General features: G+C 37.6%; 1 protein-coding gene across 2 annotated transcripts in view; it reads left to right on the forward strand.

The window, feature by feature from the left end:
* LOC145984135 (E3 SUMO-protein ligase PIAS3-like) overlaps positions 1-14285 on the forward strand; it is an 84613-nt gene that overhangs the window by 25627 nt on the left and 44701 nt on the right. For both annotated transcript variants that reach the window (XM_083117577.1, XM_083117576.1), the window contains 3 exons: positions 2177-2433; positions 3180-3339; positions 5485-5647. In XM_083117577.1, coding sequence (XP_082973703.1) covers positions 2196-2433; positions 3180-3339; positions 5485-5647 — 561 coding nt within the window. In that variant the 5' untranslated portion in view covers positions 2177-2195. The remainder of the gene's footprint in view (positions 1-2176; positions 2434-3179; positions 3340-5484; positions 5648-14285) is intronic.

The following is a 14285-nucleotide window of genomic DNA, read 5'->3' on the forward strand; positions in this document are numbered from 1 at the left end:
CCTCCCTCGCCCCCTTAATCACCGCCACTAACCCTTAGTATGAAACACAGGCGGTGTGCAAGTAAATAACTATTTACAAGTAAATAAATAAGTGTTCCATTTCTTTCGATATTTCAAGTAAACACATTGGTCAAGTGCATGGGCGCCCATAGGAGTTTTCTCAGGGGGGAGGGTTCTTCAAGATTCTCAGGGGGGCTCTTCGTAACTCCAAACATTCAAGTGATATTTCCCGTACTCTGTACGTGCATGGGACACTCGCCATATTCAGGATAGCACGAGCATGGGATTCAATGTGTTTAACTATTCTAACACGACTTCTTCTTCAGGTGAACAAATTTCTTCTTGCCAGATTATGGGCATCAGGAAGAGAGGGAAAGGGGGTCCACGCCTCCCTTGTAAAATTACTATGATCCAAAAATTGCATATTTTACACACATAGTTCCATTGCATAAAGTGTGTTACGTACATATGTATGAAAGTAAAGTGCTCCTTTGCTTTACACCACGCCATGAAGATGTTATGGAGTGTTGAATTAGGGTCCCATACTTTTTTGATCACTTCCGAACGTGGGGGCGATGTGATCAGCACCACGTCCCTGGACGCCTTTACCCCTCAGAGTTTCCTCCATGTACCCACTTTATAGTACGCTGGGTGGGCGCCGTAACCGCTTGAACAGATAGAAAAAAAATGTATGTATGTATGTATTTCTCACAGACAAATAACGACTCTTCCCGGTGGATACAGACAGGATAAATTACTTGAAATGAACAATAATAATTGACATTCAAGCTTTGACAGTGTGTGCATTTAAGTCTTGCTTCTAAAACACTACTCTATAAAATCGTCTTTGATGGATATATTCGTTTCAGTTAAAGGTGATGTGACAATTTATGCGGTTTTGATATTGTTTGTATTCTCTATCTCAGGTATTAAAAGAAAACAATGTTAGGATTATGGGTAGATGAAAGCCAAAATAAAAGAGGATCAGAAATCACAGCTCTGAAATTTTACATCAAGCTGATATCCTGCATATACAGGGTGTCTATAAAGTCACCTAACATTTCAATGAACTAATGACAAATCTTTTCTTTTTTCCAAGTGATCTGATAAAATGTACTCTATAGAAGAGAGAATAGCCGCTGTTTGTGCTCGTCTGCGTGGAGTGACGTATGAACAGGTGCGGACGGACTTCACTCGGAAATTCAGAAAACCAGGCCCCACCAGGCTGGCTATTAAGAACCTGGTCAACAAATTCAAGTGAATAGGTAGTGTTGAGGATGAAGAACGTCCAGGTAGGCCAGCCATAACACCACAAATTGTGGAAAATGTACAGGACGCGATCACACGTAGCCCCATCGCATCGACCACGCGACTCAGTATCCATAATTCCAGCATCTACCAACTGTGGCTCATAGCACGGTGGATTGGGGAACACCAAGCTTCTTACTATGCACCAACAGGGTGGGGCACCACCCCATCTTGCCATCATCGTTCGTGATCACCTAAACGAAGTTTTCACCGGTAGATGGATTGGTGGTGTCTCGCAATGGGGAGTTGCTCCCCCCCCCCCCTCGATCTGACCCCATTAGACTTTTTCATTTGAAGGTTTATCAAGTCTAAGGTGTACGGGGCGATGATCGACAGCATAGCCCAGTTGAAACAACGAATTACGGCCGCAGTTGCTGAGATTACGCCATCTATGTTGGAGAAGGTGTTTCGGGCTGTGGTGGATTGTTGGCATATGTGCCTAGACTTGAGGGGTGGTCACATTGAGTTATACTGATTTTGTGTCCTACTGTGATATATGTTTCAGTACATATTGAATTTTGTACCATAAATCCTGTTCATGCAGAAATGTTAAGTGACTTTATAGACACCCGTACTTGCTGATGGTTTAGTGGCTGTCATGCTACCTCTCTAGTTGCTCCGCAGTACAGTATGTTCCTGTATCATGCTTATATTTAGTTACTGTATTTTTTATTTCTAATTTGTTCTTTCAACATTTGTACTCGAATTTTGTTGCAACGTCGTACTCTGATGTGAACTTCGTAATTCATCATTAGTTCTGATATTCAGGTACTATGGGACTAAAATACTTGATTTAGAGACTTTATTTATGCAGTATATGGATATCTATATCTATATTAAAGTAACATAATCTCGTATCTTTGCGTAGGATTCCGGAAGTACTTGGAATGCCTCAATATAACTTTATGATGCCTCAATCTGGACCAATGGAACCATATAATGGATTATGGTGGGATGGTTCATCTTTCATTGTTCCATCACCAACACCACCACCAACACCAACACCACCAGCACCACCGCCACCTCCACCACCTCCACCACCACCCCCTCCTCCTCCACCACCACCACCACCACAGCCTCAACATCCATCATTATCACCCTTGCTGTATCACATGTTGGATAGATGTAAGTATTATATCTACATTGCAGATCACTCGCCGAATTCGATCTTAGTGACAGGGTGTAAATTAGCATGGGGTAACGCTGGCTTCACACTCACCTACAGATCATAGTATTTTAAAGGGATTAATTTATCATTGAGTTCACAAAAATATTTGGTGAATGTAGCAATTTTACATAAAATTTGCTTTAAAAAGTGGAACTTTAAGACAAATTGTAACAAGTTTTATATGGTAACAAGTTATAAATTAAGTAACTTTCGTTTCTAATATGTTTTTATGTGGAGAGGGGTATGCGTGTGTGTGTCTATGTTCATGAAATAATTTACCTCATTTAAGTTTCTCTCTTGATAATTCTTTGTCCATACTTGGGAAATAAATTGATGCTTGGTCATTTTTTATTATTTGAACTTCAAGCTCTACTTTTCGTCAGTGATTTCACAAAGGACTGGCCGTCATGCATGTTTAAATGAAATAATAATAACTGGGGCTTACTCCTAAAAGGATTATTTTTCGAGGTTTCAATATTTGATGAATTACTGTGAAATGCCATTTGCAGTTATTATCCAAGGAATGGCTAGAAATGATTGACGAAATGGATTTTAGTGACGAGTGTGAAGAATATGTAAATTGAAATTATCCTCTTATCAACATAGATTTGTGTTGAATTCATAATTTTTCGTTATGAATAAATGTCGATTAGAAGATATACCTACTATAATTATAATTACACCAGTCATTGTTTCGTTTCAGTCGTATCACCTGTTATGACAATGTATCCAAGAAATGTGGGGAACTACACTAGACGTGGAGTTTGTGGTGCCCTTGACTGTCCCCAATGTTTGCCAGCGCCTGTTCCCGTTCGAGCTTGTGCACAGACTCCAGAAATGATACAAATGAGGTCTTCTTTCGGGTAAGGCAGCCTCGATGTACTTCAACAAAGAGGTAGTTTTTATTTATTATGTTTTCATTTTCGTGACTTTGACTAACATATAATTAATTATAACATACAGGTAAAAAAAAATATATATTTAATTCTGAAATTATGCTATGTAAATGTCAACCTTGAATTGAGTATTTTAGAAATGATGCAACATGTGCACAATGCACTGGGATATATTAGATTTTTAATATTGCATTTTATAAGAATGTTTTTCAAAATATGAGATAAGCTGTGCGCATAGGAATTTTGGCTTTGGAATTCGAAGAGTTTCACTGTGGAAAATGGATATTATACTTGAATTTTGCATTCACCTTGGTGGCTAAGCATGTTGAGTATTTGACTCGAGCAGCTACAGTATGTATATTCCAGACAATCTAAGCAATCAGAGATGGCATAACTATTGTTGTAAAACGTTCTTTATTTTTCCTGTTCCATTACAATCTGCGGATTATTTTTAATTAGAACCCAGCGTATTAAACAGAGCTTGGGAAGTTACTATTTAAAAGTAATTGAATTACAGTTACAGTGACTTGAAAACAAAAGTAACTCAGTGTCTCATTGGAGTAAGCAACTTAGTCAGAGTTGCTGTTACTTTAAAAAGAAATCGAGTTACTTTTACAGTTTCTTTATTCTAGATACGATTATATTTTCATGCATGACCATATAATATTTATAAAGAATTTGTATTTTTTGTTATTTAGTATAGCATGTCTCCTAATTTTAACGAATCGCGACAGTAAGGATGAATGACAATTGCAGTAGATGAAATTGATAAAGAGGAATTCACAAATAACACCCATGCCCTGGGAAGTTCGAACCAGTGAACTTTGGTGCCGAGTTTTAAAGCCGATCACTTATCTGTTTTTCATTTTATTTTAATAAAAGAAAAATCCTCGAGCCGTAGGTTTCCTTGTCACTTTCCTTCTCATATCAGTTATACTCAGTTCTCTAGGTTGTAATTCTTTACAAACTTCATTGTTTTACCTGAGACCCCTGGCGTCGTAGCACGCTCTGATAACTTGTAGAAAAAGCTAGAGGCATTATTAACGTAAATTCTTTATTAAATTATAAATAATTTCATACAGAATGTATGTGTAAATATATTTTTAAAAAACGATTGAGGTAGTAAAAATTCAAAGCAGGCGTTCTAATACCAAGACTTCTAAAATAAATACACTTGGGGACATGCAGAGTCAATTTTCATAATCCTCGACTTGTCCATTCTTTGAAACCAACATTTGGTTAAGAAGTAGGAAAACTTTTACTGAAGAAATTTTGCTTCCGTTTGAAAAGTAACTAATTTTCCTTACTTGTTACTTGAAAAGTAACTGACTTACAGTTTGCATTACTCAAAGAAGTAACTGTTCCATTACTTTCAAAGACTTGTATTAAATATTAATAAAGGCTGTTATTTACGTCTGAATTATCGAAGAGAAACAGTCTAGTTCGTGGTCATCTTTGGACAGATTAATTGGCTTAGTGTGCCTTCAATCTGCTCACTCTGCTGGCTGCAGTACGTCTATGTCTGTAATAGCATATACCCTGCCCGTTCTTTGCCAAGCAATCATTAACATTCATTCACCCTCATTCAATATCATACTCCTTTCCAATATTGTTGACTTATAATATTGAACATATACTCGACATTTATTATTATTTAATAATGTATGTGATGTTATAATCATTTTAAAGTGTTTGTGTTAGAAACCAACCACTTGTTGAAACCAGCATAGGCCACTGGAATCCAGATCTTCACTGAAAGGTATGTGTTTGAGTTCTAGTTGGGTGATAGGAATTATATTGCATTTTTTCTTTCGCCTATTTCTATTTAATGTATCGCCGTTATCATTCATCATCATTATCACAAATAACTCATAGGTCCTTGTCGATGACGTAGCGGTAACCTATTTGTGCATAAAGTGGACTTCAAAACTGAAAGAAAACCGAGAAAACAATTAACTTACAGAAGTAGAAAAGTGATATTAAGTTACCAAATTCAAAATTTGAAAATTAACATTGACCTTGCAGCTTTTATTCATTGACAACAAAATTTTTGCAACATGTAATCCATCCTACCTGTAACAACCTTGTCTTACTCTTCTGGGTCTATTACAGGATGGAAGGTATGAATAGAAGACCCAGCCCTGTCCCTGCCAATGATATTCCAAAACTCTTTGGCCCATATGACAATGAATCAACAGACAGTGTGGTCCCTACCGCAAGTGCACAAGGGGAGCCCGTAGAAAACAGATATACAACACGATCAAAGAGGAACCAGGTAATGTAATTACAGCTTAACTTTTGCTTTTTATGGTTACTCTATGAAACGAAGTTGCACAAACAAACGTTACTAAACAGTCGATGTTTCAAAAATAATTTAGATTTAAACACTTGAGCATTACAGATCTAAATTTCAAGGATAGATACTTTGAGGACCAAGGCATACCAGGACGCCACGTGTCTTTTTGCAGCAGTCTATTTTCATTGACATTATTTTCCTGTCTTTTTAAACAGTTCCAGTACATAATGTTCCAATGAAAACATAAGATAACAACAGAAAAAATTGGGAAAATGTGCTAATTAGTAATATTTAAGTACAGTATGATAGATCAGGTTTGTGACGACTTTATTGAAAGGGTACTGAAGTAAACTCTCGATGTCTTCAATCGTGCCCGACCCTGTGGCCGAGTGGTTAGCACATCGCGCTGCGACGTCAAGGGTTCCGGGTTCGAATCCCGGTCGGGCTTGGTTGTTGTAATATAGTAAGAGTACCATTTTCGCTATCTGATACAAGATTTTGGCGTAAACATACATTGGTACCTGTAATATAAATATACATTTCTTCATATATTAAATACCTGTTTACAGTTTCACAACACAGGTATACAATTATTGTTTTCTAAACAACACTGAGGTAGTTTCCAAAATACTCATACATTTATGGATATTGTAATATTTTCCATCTGGTTCTTTTTATATACTGTGTAAACAAAATGCTATTGCTCTCATACTTTTTACAAAATACATAATATTGTATTAGCTATTAACCAAATTACTGCATTATTTTTGTTTTCTGGAAAATATTTGAAATCTGGTCTTGTACACATAGATGGTACAAGTACTGGGGTGCTGTTCGACATATTTGTCCTAGATATGTCGTTAGGCATTTCCAAATTCCCTTTACTCCATTACATGTTACTATTCTATGCTCAGTGGTGTCTAACTCTCCACATATGTGGCATTTATTAGTTGTTGTTGTTGTTGAGTTGGTGTTTTAAGTCCACTTTATGCACAGTATGGCTAATCGGGACTGGACCTACAGTTTAAAGTGGGATCCGAACCACTTGTGCCTCCACCGGGTATCGAACCCGGGACCCCTTGATTACAAGTCAACGACGCTACCACTGCGCCATGGGGGAGGCCCTTGGCATTTATTAGTTGTTAGTCTCTTGATATTATGTAAGCGTTCATTAGTTGGTATAACATCATGTATTACATTGTACCAAACACTATACACTGATGTATCCAGAAATTTCTTATTTAAATTTTTCCAAATATTTTGCCATCTGTTATTGGGAAAATGTTTTTCAATGCAGTGAGTCGGTATCTGCAACTGTTTGTGAAACAGAGTATATAAGTATTGAGAGAGTTTTACGTCTTCACCTTTTGGCTGAAGCACCACATCATTGAATTCTTGGATCAAACTTCGTAGATATATCGGTCTTTTGTTCAATCTGCGTAGAGCTGGTGGATTTTGGGGTGGAAATTCCTCCGCCATAACTGTATCCATAATGATGTAATGGAATCTTCAATGCCATAGAGCGTATAGGATCGTGCCAGGAATAGGGATTTGCATTTGATCTCAATATTTGTCAGCTCTAATACTCCTTTTAGTTTTATTTGCCATAGATTGGATAGTGGTATTCGAAGAAAACTGTCCATACCACATAAACCAACCAATTGCTGAATTCATTATTCTGAGGTATTTTTGATTGATTGGGATCACTTGAGCCGTATAGTTTAATTTACTAAACATATATGTTTGCAAAAACCACACTCGTTGTATCATGTTCAACTGTCTGCTTCGCATTTTATAACATTCCTCAAAAATATCAAAGTTTTTATTCACAGTTCTCATGAAGAATATTAATTGTCCACGGATGGATATGTCACAAGTTTCGTCAACCATAATAGCAAATTATTCCCGACTTTTAATATCTGCTACCACGGAGCGCAAAACAGATCTCCCTAATATATCAATGATCTCGTTCTGAATGTCATGTGAGAGCCATTTGTAGCCCGAACGTCCCATCCACTACCCTAGTTCATGCACATCGTCTTTTGAAACTCTTTTTAGTAAAAATTTTAACAATACTCATAAGTACATACTTAGTATATAGTAATAAGTCATGTGTTTTGCTGTCTCTGGTCATAGCCCCCAAAGTTGATGGTCTAGAACTTTGAAATGTGTATTTAAAGTTAAGTTCATGTGGCACAATTTACAGTAAACTTTACAAGAGAAGCAAAATAATACATTAGATCGTCTTTAGCAAAATTATTTGGGGGGCTCTGCCCCCACATCGTTAACATTGGGGGGCTCTAGCCCCCCCAAGCCCCATGGAGTCGGCGCCTATGGTCACAATTTAGTAATGTTATTGGTCTGTAGTCGTCTACTTGTTTTGCGTGTGGTTTTTTTGGTATCAATATGATGATGCCTTCATTTTGTAAAACTTTTCATTTTGTAAAACTTTTGTATGATTTTGATTAGTTCATATTTTATAATCTCAAAAATCTGCAAATGAAACTTGTAACCAATACCATCTTTTCCTGGTGCTCCTTTAAGGTTGCATGTTCGTAACGCTTCATATAGTACTTCTTCTATTGTTACTTCAGTATCTAAAAGTTGTCTATCCTCTTCTTGCAAACCATTAGAGATTTCAGTAGTGTCTCTCTTGCTTCTGATTCCCCCTCCCCGGACTGATAAAGCTCCCCATAATAGTCATAAAATGTTTGCATGATTCCTGGCTGACTCACATGCGATTCTCCACCTGAAACCACAATATTGTTTATCATGAGTGTTATTTGTTGTTTTTGCATCTGTACATAGTGATACATCGAAGTTCTTTCATCTTGAATTAAATTCTTGGAATTGGTTCTTATTGTTATGCCTTCTATTTGTTGCCTCTGGAGTGTTAAGATTTTGGCTTTATACTGCTGTACGGCTTGGTAATTTTTGGTGACATCTCTCCCTTGACATGCCTCGTGTAAACACTGGTAATAAAAGTTGATCAATCCGTTTCTGTCTTTTGCATTTTCTTTTCCATACCAGCAGAAAAAAGTTTTTAATTTTGGTTTTACATATCGAACCCACCAGTCATTATGATTACTGTAATGCTTTTGTTGTATACACCATTCGGTCCATTTTTGTTCAAATATTGCATTGGTATGTGGAAGCTCTAATAACTGTATATTTAGCTTCCAATATGAAGGACCCCTGACTAGTTTTGTTTCTTCCAGGTTAATTGCCATTTTTACTGCCATATGATCAGTAAAGGGCGCTGGCAATGCTTCTATGGATGTTATATTTTTACTTGATCTGTATTTGTGTATAACCTATCGATTCTCGATCCAGATTTATTATTAAAATATGTAAATATTATATCCTGTCTCTTCTGTAACCAATATCTTTCAAATGCAATTCTTTAATTAATGTTGCAAGTGTTGGACTCTTTTGATAGGCTCCTCTACAATCGCTGGGATTCAATACCTAAGTATTATTTTAGATCCATTTAACGGTAGCAAATATAATATGTCCTGATTATAAAATTGTTCACGTGATTGTCTATTTTGATTGCCTGAAGGCGCATAAATATTTACAAAAGTATAGTTGGCACTTTGAAATCTAATGCCTCTCCCATCTACTAACTTTTTTACATTATTAATAGTTAGGCCGTTTCTAACAAGTGTTGCTGTCCCACGGCCATTTGTACCAGTATTAACTATGGCTTCGTAACCATATATTGATGGGAAGTCACACATACAAACTTCCTGCAAAAACAATACGTCTATGGAGTGTACCCTTACAAATTCTTCTAACATTTTACATTTTACAGGCGAAAAGATTCCATTAATATTAATAGTACATATTCTAGTGGTATACACTATTAATAAATGAATAATGTAGCACACAGTTAATAGTACTTTCTGATCTCCCCTCATAACGTTGAAAAAAAAAATATACAAATAACAAATGAAATATCAAATTAAATTTCCCTTTTTAGGGTTTACTTCTTCTGTTCATTACTCTATTCATACCTCCTACCTCTCTCACTGATCTCCTCTTCGCCAATGTGTTCTCGCTACCTTTCGAAGTATTCTTCGTCCGGTTTTTTGCACCCATCTGCTGAGTTTTTTTCCACTTTGACACTGAAGTGGCACTTTAGTCACTTTCTTCTTCTGTATTCAATTCACTTTCCAGCTCACAGTCTTTCGATGGTCCCTTGTCCTCCTCTATTGGGACGTTGTCCTTTGCCGCTGGGATGGGAGGAAGATCAACTGCGTTCCCTTCGTCCTGCATCTGGTCATCCTGCATTTCTTCACTTCCTTTTTCGTCTTGTTTGTCTAGGTGGGAAGTTCCCGGTTGTTTTGTGTCCATCGATAAGATTTTCTGGTTGTGTTCTTCCTTTGTGGTCTCCATATTTACCGGTGGGAACATTTCCACCGGGCGGGTGTCACTTAGCACATTATTTATCCCCTTATCTTGCTTTTGTTCTTTTATCCCCTTTTGTAGACCTTCCGACCTGGTTTGATTATTATCTGGTTGTAACTGATTTTTCGCGTTCGAGGAACTCCCCTTTTCCACTATTATATCACTATAATTTCTGTCTCGGTTTTTATTCACACGAAGCGTTGTTATCTGACGACTATCACATTGCCAGCTATCGTGTCCTTCTTTTCCACACGCCCTGCACGTTCTCGGCTGTCCGTCGTATATCACATGGCACTGATGAGATTTTACTGTAATGAACGACGGAATCGGTTTTTTTAGTTCAATTTTCACTATTCTCACCCCGTTGTAAACTTGATATTTAAAGTTTTCAGACCACGTTTCTTTGTCTATACATTCCACCTTCCCAAATTCCGTCATTTTTTCTTTCACACAGTCATCATCTAATTCTAGTGGTAAGTTAAACACTCTTACCGCTTTTCTTTCAATCCCCCGCATCACTCAAAAGCACTCTTACAGATTCACCATTATCATAGCAAAAGTTTGTTTCCGGACCACATTTCTCTAATATTCGCGTCATTATTGCTTCTCTGATACATTTTACGAAAACACATCGAGGGGTGGTTTGCGCCCTAAAACAGTTTCTTAGCCGAAACAAAATTCTATCTTTGGGCCCCTCTATACACCTGGCAAGTTTCATGGAAATCGGAGGTGACACAGGGGTCAGATCCCCACTTCAATTTCTTCTCATCTTGACATTTGAGGGGGAGTTGCCCCCTAAAACAGTTTTTTAGCCGAAACAAAAAAACACGTATTTCTTCCTTTGGACCCCTCTATACACCTGCCAAGTTTCATGGAAATCGGAGGGTGACACTTAGATAACCTCCCTTGTCAGATGCATATGATTCGACAATATTCATACCAGAATAGACAGAATAAGAAATGACAAGTTGGCAGCAGTTCGCGACATTTTGAACATGTTTGTCGAAAACTGTAAAAGGAATTACACAACAGGGGAACTTGTCACGATTGACGAAATGCTTGTGGGGTTTCGTGGAAAGTGCAGCTTTCATATGTATAAACCATCAAAGCCCACAAAGTATGGTATAAAGGTTTTTATAATGGCAGACTCAGAAACATTTTATTTTAAAAACCTAGAAATATATGCGGGTAAGAAACCTGAAGGACCTTTCGAAATTGACAACTCTGCAGACGGTGTTGTCCTTCACTTAGTGAATCCAATATTATGAACTGGAAGAAACATGACTGGTTCACAAGTTACAAACTGATGGAGAAGATTTTAAGAGAAAATCTTACACTTGTTGGGACTGTGCGTAAAAATAAATCTCAAATCCCTTCCGAATTCTTACCAAAGAAGACCAAACCCATACACTGAAGTATGTTTGGGTTTCAGGAGAAATGCACTTTAGTGTCCTATGTCCCAAAGAAGAATAAGTGTGTTATTCTGCTTTCCTCTTTGAAAGAATTGATGATTCAACTGAGGACATGAAAAAGCCTGAGATTTTCACAATTTACAACTCTACTAAAGGTGGTGTTGATGTCGTAGACGGAATGTGTGCGGAATACAATGTTGGAAGGGTTACAAAGCGCTGGCCACTGTGTTTATGTTACGCACTTGTGAACATTGCAGGTGTTAATGCGTACGTGGTATGGAAGGCAAATTCGGCGGAAGCTGAAAAGAAGTCAAGAAGGCTGTTTCCGAAGGAATTGGGACTTTGTTTAGTCAGAGAACACATGGCAGAGAGAGCTTCTCAACGAAACCTGCCTAGACATATTCGTCAACTAATTGCCAGGTTATCAGGCACAGACGAAGCTGAAGGAAAGGAAGATCCTGAACCTGGTAAAAGAGGGAGATGCTGCATGTGCAAAAATGCAAAAACCAGATACTTTTGTAAGCAATGTAAAGTTTGGTTGTGCCTGAAACACTGTTTAATGATGTGCAAGGACTGTGCAGATAAATCAGAGAAAATGGGACAGTAATTTTAGAGGTGTGCATTATTTCTGTAGAATGTGCATTTTGCAATGAATTTGTGTTTCTACATCTTATTTTAGCTAATTTTTATCCGAATCACACATGTTTACTGGCTTCTAGTGATTATTAATAATTATAACATCTTTTAAAATTATAGTGTGGTTTTCATGTGTGTACATTACCGAAACACAAGTTTTATGTTAGACCACCATGTTTTATATGGGCAATTTCTTTTTTATTTAGATATCAAAATGTTTGTACAATGTGCAATGTGTTCCATTAGCTAATGTAGTGATAAAAATAAATAGTGGGGAATTAGAAGCCATTTTGTATTATGAGTCTGTCAGACCCCACCCGACCGATCATGTCAAAAAGTTTCGCCCGACCGTTCTAGGGGAGCAATGTTCCGTTCCCAGTTTTCTTTTCTTTTTTGCTTGCAAATGAACCTGATGAATTTGTTTCAAACATTAGCTCATGTGTAGAATGACGATATGATGAAATTGATGAAGGGAAACTCACAAATATCACCCATGCCAGGGCGGGATTGGAATCCGGGACCCCTAGCTTCGCAGCGTGCTGTGATAACAACTCCGATTTGTGGAATGGGAATTTGTTCCTAGTTGTCAGCGTTAACGTTAAAGCGAAAATATCAAACATTCCTATTGAGGACACTTTATCGCTGAAAGTAGCTACATGTTCTTTCAACGTACACCATCTTTTTCCTCCCACATCCTTATAACGTGGTAAGAGAGTGGCGAGTTTACAATCGCACAGAACTTGAATACCTAAGAGTTCGTGTGCTAGATTCTATCGCAAAGTAAATCAGCGCTTCAATTGATTGATTGGTTTGATGTTTTAAGTCCACTTTATGCACAGTAAGGCTAATCGGGACTGGACCTACAGTTTAAAGTGGGACCCGAACCACTATGTGCCTCCATCGGGTATCGAACCCAGTACTCCTTGAACACAAGGCGACGACGATACCACTGCACCATTTGGAAGGCCTATCAGCGCTTGTGGAGATTGTTAGATGAGGGGTGCTTTGCGTGAACTTTCCCATGTGGCAAAAGGCATGCTTCCCCTCCAAAAGAGCAGATGACAGTACAGGGCTGTGTCAGCTAAATTACCCACCGCCATTGATAAAGCTTGCCGTACCCAGTGGGACCCCCCCCCCGAAAGCCAATGGCGTGTCCTCCAAAATCATGTCATAATCCCCACGAAGTATTTGATTACGACAGCGTGTCTACCAAGAGTACGTATTTTTAAGCTTTACCGAACACTATACAGAGGTGCCCATCCCCACCAAGATCGTGGATGCATTAACTCCCAATATAGTTTGGATGAATACATAACAATTTATTTTCATTTGAATACAATAGCCTGTTAAACTGTTCATATATATTTTTTTAATTGTTCGAATTTTCGACATAACGGAAAGCTAGCAATCTCAAATGTCATAAATTAAATTATATAAATATGCATTTAAAAAGTGTGCGTGGGTTGAGGATAAATTTTAAAAACCCACCATTTGCCTATTTAACACATAAATTCTTAAGGCCGAGACGAGAATATAATACGGTGCCTCCTTCAAATAACTCGCCTGTTTGGGGGTAATTAGAACTATTTTAGTAATCCACAGCAATTATTGCATGGGATCATTCCACGCCATTTCAACGAGGTCATGACACCCACCAACTTCGATTTCGATGAAATTTGGTATACACCTTTCCTTTATGGTTGAAAGAAATTCCCTATTTTTTTTTACTCTATCTCAAACGGTTTTCATTTTACAGCACTTTGAAATGTCATCAAATCAGTGTTGTCTGTCACTCTTGAGACCCTCGACACAAGATACACTTGCTTACATTTTATTTACTTTCTCCTTAACCAATCGTCAGATCTCTTTGAAATTTTACACAAAGTTCAATGAAATAATGAGAATTTCAGAAAAAATACATCAGCACTCAAAAAATTAATGTATAGAATATATTTTTTTAGTAGGTAAGCAACGAAATATCAGAGCTATAATTTTTTTAGACGAAACATCTACATCCAAAGTTTCAGCAGAAAATATTTGAGCTCTGTGACTGTTTCCGCATTAAGTTAAAGCTCTTTGAAAATGCTAATTTCTCTCAAAATTTGGGGCCCAAATATACGAGTATGTCTGGTTGGAAAGGTCTTCCCGATGGCATAGTG

Source organism: Lepisma saccharinum, chromosome 2 (genome assembly GCF_977018435.1).
Source record: "Lepisma saccharinum chromosome 2, izLepSacc3.1, whole genome shotgun sequence".
NCBI lineage: Eukaryota > Metazoa > Arthropoda > Insecta > Zygentoma > Lepismatidae > Lepisma > Lepisma saccharinum.